Source organism: Centruroides vittatus, unplaced genomic scaffold (genome assembly GCF_030686945.1).
Source record: "Centruroides vittatus isolate TY-2023 unplaced genomic scaffold, ASM3068694v2 contig_884, whole genome shotgun sequence".
In the NCBI taxonomy this organism is placed as follows: Eukaryota; Metazoa; Arthropoda; class Arachnida; order Scorpiones; family Buthidae; genus Centruroides; species Centruroides vittatus.
Genome location: NW_027122576.1, coordinates 947,768 through 959,895, shown reverse-complemented (window position 1 = coordinate 959,895; position 12,128 = coordinate 947,768). Strand labels below are relative to the sequence as shown.

Below are 12,128 nucleotides of genomic sequence, written 5' to 3'. Positions count from 1 at the left end.
AAGATATAAATATATCCTCTTTAGACCAAATAAGAACAAAATATGGTCTCAAGTGATGGTTCTCAATCATTAACAAATGGTGTTCTATGGCCTTAAATATTGGGTTGTTCGGAAAGTGATTTCGTTTTTTTATTACTAGAGGAATTAGATGTATTTTTACCAGCCAACTTTATTTTAAACCACATTTTCATTATATACTTCGACAGCTGACATTTTAAGGCTTATTTGTAGAAAATTTTGTGTGATTCTGTACAATTGTTTATTTTTTTTTTTTTCGGTGACCCATCAAATACGGAAAATCGAAAGCATCATTTTCGGCATATTTTGCTTTTTTATAACTAAAAAATCAAAATGCTGTTCAAACAAGAAAAAAATTGTGGTACATGTTTGGAGATGATGTGTTGAGAGAAAAACAGTGCCAAAACTGGTTTACAAAATTGCGTTCTGGCAATTTTAACATCGAAGATACACCACATTCTGGATGGCCATTTGAAGCCAATGAAAACAAAATAAAGATACTGATTGAAGCAATCTGCTGTATAACAACACGTGAAATCACTAAGAGATTAAATCTGTTAAATTGAACCATTTATTATTACTTAAAACGAATTGGTTTCGTTTCAAAGCTCGATATATGGGTTCAACATGTTATTAACGAGAGACGATCTCTATGGTGGGATTTTAAAGAAATTTGTTTTTGAGCTTTTACCAGACAATTTAACAATTGATTTGAAAGTGTACTGCCATCAAGTAAACAAATTGAGTAATATCATCAAACAGAAAAGGCCAGAATTGATCAACAAACAAAGTGTAGTGTTTTATCATGATAATGTCAAATTTCACACAAGTTTAGTAACTCATCAGAAGCTGTTATAGCTTAGATGGGATGTGTTATCACACTAACCATATTCGCCAGATCGGGCACACTCAGATTATTACTTGTCCCGGTCTATACAAATTTTTTTTAAACTAAGACATTTATTTGAAATGACAATGTCAAAAATCACTTGGATCAGTTTTCTGTAAACAATGAGCATGATTTCACATTCATAAAAATTTTGATATTACCAGAAAGAATGACAACAGGTATTTGACCAAAATGGTCAATATATAATTCAATAAAATATTTATTTATTATAAGAATTCGTTTTTTTCATAGAAAAATGCAATAATTACTTTCCGAACAACCCAATACTTTATGTGGAGCATTAGCCTATATATATTTAAAAACTGAAGAGCAATTTCACATTATAAATTTATTGCTTTATTGTTTTGCAAGAAAAATAAAACTATTTTATTCAATATGTAAACTAATACATTGGAATAAATCTGCAATAAAAACTTTAAAATATTTCTTTCATGAACCGCATGGAGCAAATTTGCAGAACACAGGTCGAGAACCACTGGTCTAAAGCATTATGCTTAGTAAATATGATATGAAAACATTGCAGAACACTAAATACAATTTACATTATAAAACTTTTATATAAGAGAGTGTTTTATTTAGCCTTAATTGAGAAAATCAACCTTTACCAAAGTAATGGTAGCCAACTCGGTCAAATATCTTGGTATTGAAATCATGGCTGGCATAAGTATTATGCCAGAGAAATGTGTTAAAACCTTTCATATGCATAAACAGAGCATCAGGAAGTAATGGAGTTCCTTATATAAACATTATTTATTAAGTTTATTAGGATTATTTTTAAGTGGGCTGACTTATGGCATCTTAGCATGGAACAAACTTGGTAGTTAAACTACCAGGTTATTTTGGTATTTATAATAGGTCACCTCTGATGGATATTTCATAATCCTATGATACCAAGGACAAAACAGGTTGCCTCTGATTATCCTCTATTATCTTTTGAACAACTTAACTATTTTGAAAATATAACTGAGAAATTTTTATGTAGGAAAACAGCCAAAAAACAAATTGTAATTTGCATTTTTGAGGATTTATTTTAAGATGCTGTATTCTTCCTCAATTAAACTGAGGACTCAAATAAACCCTGGGCTGTAAAGTATAGGAAACATGTTCAAATACTGCACTGTATGGGGATAAGGAGTTTAACTAAAATTCTGCTCCTTTGAGTCGTCTCAAATCAATTGATGCTTTCTATTCTGAGGTTCACATATTTTGAAATAAAATTATAAATGTTGTCAAATACAGAGTGTGGGAATGTCAAAATCAGTTTGTAAGCCGAGAGCTTATTGGCCAAAGTGTAATCGGAAAAACTCGAATCTGTTACAGATGACGAGTTTCAACCAAAGGATGTCGAAACAGATGCAAACAACATTGTAATAATTAAATTCAAAGACCTCAAATTGGGTTAACTACAAAAATGGTAATTATTCCAATAATTGTAACTGCAACCCATAAAAACAGTCAACACGTGGTTCCAATAGTTCAGAAAATGAACAAGTAATTAAGGTATTTCAATTTTTAATCTAATTGTCTCCCATTGCAAAGTAATAAACCCCAGCCTCAAAAAAAACCAGGGGACACGTACATTTTAAAAATAAATCCCGAGATTTAATTGAAAAAATATGGTAAATTATTTTGTGCAATTATCTAAAATCAATATATGTTGTCACTTTATTATGAGCAAGTAATTGGTGCAAATGAAACAAAGATTAATTGGAGAAATACTAATTCAATAATCTGATTTAATTCATAGTTTTACTAATATATCATAAATAAATAACAGAGGAGATAATCTCCTTTTAATAATGTACTATTCTATTAATTGTAACTTTATAATTACCAAACTGTTCTTGAATAATTTTAGGAAAAACAATACAAACTTTAGCTTCACACAAATTTGCAACCAAGATTGAATCAAATGCTTTCTCAAGTGTCTATAAAGGCTGTAAATACTACCTTTTTATACAAATGAATCTGCAATATTGTACATAACAAATACATCCCAGATCACACCTCTTTGATTTACATAAGCAAACTGACACGGAGATAAAAAAAATTATAAACACAAGTCCAATTTGCCAAAAACATGGCAAATAATTTTAAAGTCAATAAAAATGCAACAGATCCATAACTATCAGCCTAAACTTCTCTGGAAAACTCTGCAGGTTTACATAAATCTAAATCGTTTCATAGAATTCATTGGAAATTTCAGTTTGATTTTTTTGTCACACATTTGGTCATTAAAATTGGAAAAGATTATCGTGCTTTTAGATTAAATTTTTTTTTGGTCAATCGTTAAAAAGAAGTCTTTACAATTTAACAAATAATATTAAATTGGTTTGATTTTGTTTTTAGTTAATGTTTTTACATTTTTAAATCTTAAATTATATTTTAAAACATTTTGATAGTCTGCCACCATTATTAGGAATGTCATAAAAATTTTAGCACTTGCATATAATATCGAGAATATCCTCCTAAGACTTATTCAAATAAAATAATGCTCTATTGTTACGAAATGTTTCAAACAGTGTTTTTGAAAGTGAATCAACAGTATTTTTTGAAATTTTGTTTATTTTCAAACAAGTAAACACTTATAAATTTAACCTCACACTCAAATTGTTGTTTTAAAAATTTTAAAACAAGATAATTAAATTAAACAAAACTTAAACTGATTTTTTTTCCTGCTGCTACTGTAATTTTCATTAAATTTACATAACTATTAAAATATTTTAATTTTATCTTATTTTTTAGAATATCAATCTTACCTCTGACAAGAGATCGGAAATGCATCTGGCTCCGATACTTTCGAGCTCCTTCAGATATCCTGCAATTCAAGTTGACAACTACTTTAAGTATCCTGCCAATCAAAAGTTGGACATCAGCCTTTAAACTAATGACCATTTTAAAATCCTTGTCGGATATGCATTTTCCCCCCTGCAATTTGTATTCAGTTTTATTTGTTATGTATTAAAATGCTATAATAAAGATGATTTTATATTTCTTTAGCATGTCTCAGTGTGTTTAAAACTGTAAAATATATTTAATATTTCTTATTTTGGTATAAAAGTACATAACATTCTTGATTTGGTTACAGAATATTAAAAAAAATTAAGCATAAAAATTATTTATTTATTTAAAATTAACTTTGTATTCTATTCCTATTTTTTATTATAATTTTGAATTCTTTCTATTCTGTAAGCGTTAGGACTGGATTGGCAACGTAATGTCTGGATGGCAAAGGATGGGACTCCCATATCCGAGCTGGATTGTACCAAAATATTTCCAGGATCTGACAGAATTCCGGTCCTTTGGCATCAAACTATCGCATCTTTTAATTATTATTATTATTATTTAAAATGTACTTGTTTTGTAATGGATAATAAAAACTAGCGAGATGATTCCTTGTACAACAATACAAAAAGTTTTGGATATGAACTTAAATAAATAAAATTTTGTTTACAATGATTAATTTAAATTTCACAAGCTAAATCTATGTTTATGTAGAAACTAGAGTCTAGTGAGAAGAATTTTTATGAAAAAAAACCTCTCTCTATTTTCTTATTTTTTTAATATTTAACAATTTTCAGTAGCAGAAATTTAGAGAAAAGTCCTCTGTTTCAAATATTATTACTAAATATTGTATTTTACTATTGGTTTTCATTTTACTTAAATTTTTAAATAATTAATAAAATACTTGCCTTCGGTTATTGAGGAAGGTTGAATAACTTCAGCATTTTTGTATGCAGTAGATTCTTGGATTTTACTTTTGTCAGTAACACTTTCCCCACTTTCGTTCTTCGGTTTCAAATCAAGAAAGGTTTCTTTATTTAATTCTTTTAACGACACTGACTTACAATTATTATTTCCAATATTACTAGAAGATGCAGATAATTTTCTTGCTCTTGACAATAACGAACCAAAAAATTTATGACTGCCTTCGTTGTCGCTACTTGCATATTTTTTATCTTTCTTCTCGGGTTTGCTACCCGTGGAACTAGATCTTTTCCTAAATTCGGGTAAGGTCTTTTGAGTGGAATCATCGTTAGACAGACAATCTATTTCTCTATCTGATAACGAAGCATCCGAAAGTCTCCTTGCACGTTTTATAAGGTTACGAAATATGGATTTTTTGTGTTCTGGACTGTCGTCGTCCGGTTGAGTAATCATAACAGTAGGCATAACTGGCACTTTATTTTCATTCAAATAAACTGTGTTTTTATCATTCTGGAAAATATTAATTATCTGTGCATTAATTAAACTATATTATCATGATTAAAATTGTTAAAAATGGTTAGATAAATATAATTTAAAAAAATTAAATTAATAGTTTTAAATTAAATTTATTCTTTCTTAAAAATCTGTTATTATGCAATTATGTGAATAAGAGTGAAATTTGTGCAGATTATTAGGATATTAAGATTAGGATTAGGAAGTATAAATCGAACTCACTTGTGCCTATTGACCGGTGTGAAATAAATAAATTCAATTCAACGAACGTTTTCTGGACGCCTTCCGTGTCCTTCTTCAGGTTAACTGCTGGATTCTATTATTTTTAAAAAACTGCGTTCCGATCTTTTAAGAACAAATTCAAATGAAGATAGTTCAAAAGATCGGAACGCAGTTTTTTAAAAATAATAGAATCCAGCAGTTAACCTGAAGAAGGACACGGAAGGCGTCCAGAAAACGTTCGTTGAATTGAATTTATTTATTTCACACCGGTCAATAGGCACAAGTGAGTTCGATTTATATTTTATACACCCCGGTGTGTAGGATGAGGATATGTTAATCAGTGATGCCGACTAGGATTAGGAAGTTATTTCAAATTCATTATTTACTCTAAAACAACTATTTGTATCAAAAAACCTTATTTAATGTTCTGACAAGAAGTTTGGGACCATGACTGATTGCAATTTGAATTTTAGTCTTAACTATCTTTGTTAACCTCCAGAAGTGATCAGCTATGAAGTGGTGAAGTTCGGACTTGATAACATCCTCCAACTCCTTGGCAATCCAACTTCTCAACCGTTTTCATAAACTTTTTGCCAAACTTGGTGACCTTGTTATGAGCATAATGCATAGTGGTCACATCTGGCTAGAACACATCCTCACTTGAGGTAGTATTTCTTTAGAAGAGTTCCAAATGCATTTGTTACATTCATTTCTTTGGTGACGGAGAGCCACAACAGGACAATGTAGACCCACAAAGATCCCTTTGGACCAAACTAGTAGCTCTGACAAAAAGTTAGTATTATTTGAAGAATCCACATCGTCCATTTTTGGTGAAACAGTGATTGTTACAGCACATTCACTTCCATCAGTTTTAAAATAAAAATCTACCAATTACATTTCTTCAATCAAATTCATTTAATATTTCCATTTTTAAAATGGAATGTCATTTATGTAAACATTTTCAATAAATGGAATCGAACATTCTAGAAAAAATGTATGCCATCCAAACGTTTGTACGTTAGCCAATGAAGTAGAGGAAAGCACAATGACCCTACACTGTAAGACCAATAAATAAGTACAGGTACCATACATTTGGCGAATTCTGTGTCAATTACAGGCGTTACATCAAAGGTCATCATGTTTCCCTCTATCTCATTAGCTAAAATTATCTTAAGATATCTTACAGATATTTACACAATCAATAGGTAAGCTAAGGCTGCCGAACCATTTTTAAAGTAAAACAGAAAATAATAAAATACAAGATAAAATTCCATTTAGTTCTTATAAAGATTAATTATATTTATCAAATCGTCTTTTATAATGTTCTTATAAATACCAATATTTGTTAAAATCAAACATACTACACACTTGGCACATTTATTGCACAATTAAATAATAATAAGTATTGCCAAATACAAATTTGAAATTTATTAAAATTTCCAATTATATTTTTATTATGAACTTAGATATCCTGCAGGGTATTCTTGAAATTACTATCAGTACCCGTTTTTCCAGTAGAATCTCCCTTGGTTTTTAATGCTTAAATTTCACAGAACATTATACATGTATACCTCTCTCCAATACAAAATTTTTGGTTGATGTTTATGTATGAAAAATTTATATTTATGTCAATACACATTTAACAAAACAAAGTGTAAGAAAAGTCTCAGTTTACATTTCGAATACAATTAGCAGAATGTCAGAATTGCATGCAGATGATTGAATTAAAATCACGACGAGTCGACGGAGATAGGCATCTGGGATTCTGCCGGTACCAGAAGAGGCTTGTTGTCATACAATATCTGTTAATAACACTACAATTTAAAAAGTGACAGGAATATTTTTAAAATGTTTTAAAAGTTTACAGTAAAAAACAAGGAATAAATGTTGTCTGCATATTTTTCTAACAAGTCTCATTATTGTGGTGCATTATTTGCTATGTCATATTGTAAATGCAATGCTTACAGTATAGCATGCAAATTACTGGATGTGAGGCAATTGTTTGTGATCATCATATTAACTTACGGCCAAGGTAGTAAAGGTATCTGCCTGCTGCTACACAGGATCTGGGTCGGAAACCCTAGGAATTTTTGTACATCATTGTACGAGACAGAGAGAGAGAGGAGATTGAGGCATTGTCTATGTGGACTTTTTTGTGGTATTAGCAGCATACAAATTTGTTTTTATAAATCTAGGCCCATTTATTAGTCATGTAAATAAACAATTCATTGGAGTTCTGAGAATATCTTTTCTTAGTTATTTCTTCAATGTCAGGGTCTGTGAACTAATTAAGGAAAGGGAATTTACCAAAAGCACATCATTATACACAACAGGAAGGAGGTCAAAAGTGGTTAGAAATCTGTATGCGTAATTAATAGATGGCTCCTTTTGATAAAAGTTTAATTTAAAGTAAAATAAATAAACTTGAAGCTTTGACAATATTTATGAAACTCTTTAAAAATTACCAGAAATCTGAAACAATTTAGGACACATTAATTTGTAAAGTCAAGAGAGTTAAACAAGTAATGAAAGTCTTGAAAATATTAATTGCACATGCATGCTCTATAATGACAAAGTTTTAAATGACTCTAATAAAATTTACAAAGGAAATAGTTCATGTCATAAAGAAAATGGATTTTGGCCATATTGATATTTCTAAATTCATTCAAGTGTACAAATTGTATATTAAAAAGTGAAACAAAACAAATAATTGTCCAGAGTAAAGCAATCCAACAAAAAAATTTCAGATACGAATGCATTAGCAACATTCATAACTTGGATTTAGAAACCGGTGGTGCAATCTGGATTTAATCTCAGGGAGCCGAGTTTAACAGAAAAATTTTTAATGCAAATTCGATAAAAGTCTCACTTTATGTGACCAACAATTCATTAGTAGTATAGAAATTGAAGACATGAAACAATATAAATAAAAAATAAAGTTTAATTAGGAAAAGATTTTTGAAAAATTTTCTAATGTTGTTTTCTTTTTCTTTTGGGGGTGCCAGGGCCTCTGGGTGCATCACTGTTAGAAACAATCATTTTATTGTAAATAAATTGGTCAAAATGTCCAGCGAAAGTATGAATAATGTCATCATTCTTGTTTAACTTCACAAAGGTACCCTTAGATCAGTGATTCCCACACTTTTTCGATCCACCACCCCTTTGTTCCATAAAGTTAAACCCATCGCCCCCTAACCCATTTTCTCTTGTGTGAGAAAGGATTGGAAATATTCTTAGGAAAACTTTTCTATGAATCTCACACTTTGCACCCTTACCGTACATTGTTCTCAACATCTGGAAACCATTAAACGCAATGTCTCCTCTTATCCGTTTAACAGAGGATAGGGAACAGCTGTCAGTGACCCCAACTTTTGCCTTTGGTCACCATTCAGTACCCTGCCTCCAGTGCCCCTTAGATTTACTCACCGCCCATACGGGGGCAATATCGCCCACTTTGAGAAATGCTGCCTTAGATGTATGTTGGTACACCGAAAAGACCCAGATTAAATCTTTTGGAAGTTTTATGATGATTTGTAAAAACAAATCATCATCTATGCTTGGCCACGTTCTTCCATCCATTATAGGCTTAGCTTGGTCATGCCATCGTGGGCCTTGTTGAAGTAGGTGGCCAAGAAGTCACAAAGGACAGAGTTAAAGATAAATATTTTTATTTTGAATCTATCTATATGAATAACTATAGTATATATGTTATTTACTATAAATTCCTTGTTTATTTGAAACAAGTAACACAATATATTATTAAAAAAATGAATATCATAACAATGATTGACATATACCACTAACATATGATATGCTTATAACTGAGCAGAGTGGACAAAACTCATTTCTTTACATTCAAATGTCATTGGATGTAAAGACTTCTCCAAAACTACTCAACCAATCTCAACCAAATTCAGAATGGACATCAAGTTTAGGTCGGCGAATGTCATAACCCATTCAGAATCCCAATCAAATTGTGCTATCCTCAAGGAATATGACAGGAAAAATCTGCCACAGACTGAAGCTGGGATTTTGGGTGCTTACAAAACACATGCAACAGTTCAGTTTGGTTCTGTTTACGAGCATAAACAAACACATCGCTCAATATTCCTGGAGTTTTACACAATTTAACATGACGACTGAGTCTAAACTCCAGCTTACTAACTACATTTGTATATTCATAAACATCATTGGTTGTCAACACTGAACAAGCGTGAAAGCTATTGTTTACGAACTGAATTAAGTCATTCAAAAGTAAAGTTTAAAAGGAATGAATTTCCAAAATCGGCCACTAAATCAGATAACATTGCTTCTTTTTGAAACACTCAATAAATACTAGATTTAAACATAAATCTCGCTTGGTTCAATTAACCGGCGTCAAAACAACGAATGCAATCCTACTTTCTTATTCAATTGCAAATCTAATTTTGATATTCTAACAATAAGTGTTTGAAATGCCTTTTTTTCGTAACACAAAGATTTAAATTATAAAACCTTTTTCTAAATACCTTACTTTTGAACAAGTATTGTAAGTCTACTCTTTAAATAAATTATTGCCTTTTGATAGTTTTACTAAATTTTATATTTTATATTGATTCATTAACCCAATTAATGGGCAATTTTCAGGTGTAAAAAGAAAAAAAAAATGTTCCTTGTGTGTCTTCTTTTTATGCCTGAAGATAGTCTGTTAGCCAGATCAAAAACATTAGTATTTCTACAGCCTTTACTTCTTTATCTTTTTTTAACTTTAGAAAAATGTAAGTCTCATTTTCACAGAGTTTACATGTTGGGAGATACCACACGTAACAAATTCCATGTAAATCTGTGCTCCTCTTTGAGTAGTCCTGGATCTAGACATTCTGTAAGCTTTTACAATTAACAGAAAATCATTAAAATGTGTTTAAAATGTTTTACTCTGTGTGTGTATATCGAATTCCATAACAATAATGGTCGGCACGAGCATTTAAGGATTGATCTAACCACTTGCAAAAACAAATCCACGTATACCGATCCCACATAAAACAATTCTTTTTTATTTCCATTTTCCAATCTTTTACAATTTAAAATTTATTTCATTTATGTTATTTATTAGTTGCTGCAATTTCTTAAACTATTATACTACTGTAATTAAATTGTTTATAATTACAAGGGTTGTCCCAGAAGTACTCGACTTGACATATAGATGGCAGTAGTCGTTTGAAAAAATTACTGTGGTTGAAAGCACCAATCTTATAAAGCTTAAGTTTGAAGATGCTATGTTGTTTAGTATTTGTTTGATAGTGATCAATAGTGAATGATCCCAGTGAATTTGTAAACATGGAAAAAATTGGCCATCATTATGTAATACAACATTTTCATTTAAAAGATCTCGGTCCAACCAATATTAAAGCTGATCTAGATTCTACTCTGGGGGAGTCTGCTCCCTCATTTACAATAATAAAATATAGGGTGGCAAAGTTTAAACGAGGCCATACGAGCTGCCAAGACGAACATTGCAGTGGTTGACCAAATGAGGTGACCATGCCAAAAATGGTGATAAAAATCCAAAAAATGGTATTGGATGACTGTCAACTCAAAGCATGAGAGCTAGCAGACATGGTAGGCATTTCAAAAAGTGCTGTACATCGCATTTTGACTGAAAATTTGGACATGAGAAAGCTGTACGCAAGATGGGTGCTGCATCTGCTCACAATGGAACAAAAACAGCATCATGAGGATGTTTCAATCAAGTGTTTGGTGATGTTTTGCAGCAATAAAGCAGAGTTTTTGCATCGATTCATAACCTTGGATGACACATGGGTCCATCACTTCACACCCAAAATGAAAGAACAGTCAAAACAATGTACTGAAAGGGGAGAATCAACTCCAAAAAAAGCAAAGACAGTTCCATCTGCTGGCAAGGTCATGGCGTCAGTTTTTTGGGATGCGCGTGGGATAATTTTCTATTGACCGGTGTGAAATAAATAACTTCAATTCAACGAACGTTTTCTGGACGCCTTCCGTGTCCTTCTTCCGGTTAACTGCTGGATTCTATTATTTTTAAAAAAAAAAAAAAAAAAAAAAAAAACTGCGTTCCGATCTTTTAAGAACAAATTCAAATGAAGATAGTTCGAACGCGCGATGACCATCGCGCATGCGCTATATCTGTCGTGCTCCTTGTCGTACTGTATCATATTCTTTTTAATCTTTGTATTCTTTTTTATCTTTGGGTCACATGATTTCATGTGTTATCGGACCCAAATAAATCTTTATGCATCCTCTTGTAATAAAGTTTGCCAAGCAAGCGAAAGAGTTATCTCGTCGCGTGAATTAATGCATGTTGTTTTAGTTTGCGCTTTATGTATCTCTATCGCTTCCAGCCATTTGAGGTGTTCCATCCGAGTCGTTTTAGTTATTAGCGTGGCCCCGCGAAGTCCACATTAATGCCCGGTTCAGAAGCGTACACTGCAAGCGACGTGGTAGCTCTGTTGTATCTTATATCCGCCTCGTGTTCTTTAACCCTGACTTCCATAGAGCGTTTCGTTGATCCTATGTAGATCAGATCCCTATTAAATCTCTCGTCCTTTATCGGGATTCGGTATACTCCTGCCATTCTATTCGGGTCCGATGGGTCCTTTCCGTTACGTAACAAAGTGTAAATGGTTGGGCCTCTCCTATAAGCAACGGTGACCTTACGTCTCCTTGCGATAGACGCGTATACGGATTTCAATGTCGGGTTATACGTGATGGGTATTCTCTCCATCTCCGTGTTTTGGTT

General features: G+C 31.6%; 1 protein-coding gene across 1 annotated transcript in view; it reads right to left on the bottom strand.

The window, feature by feature from the left end:
* The window catches only part of LOC136983637 (uncharacterized), an 82,704-nt gene that overhangs the window by 20,894 nt on the left and 49,682 nt on the right, over positions 1–12,128 (bottom strand). The window contains exons 7-8 of the mRNA XM_067280436.1: positions 4,621–5,146; positions 3,688–3,746 (exon numbers count right to left, since the gene is read on the bottom strand). Of these exons, the coding sequence (XP_067136537.1) occupies positions 3,688–3,746; positions 4,621–5,146 (585 nt within the window). The remainder of the gene's footprint in view (positions 1–3,687; positions 3,747–4,620; positions 5,147–12,128) is intronic.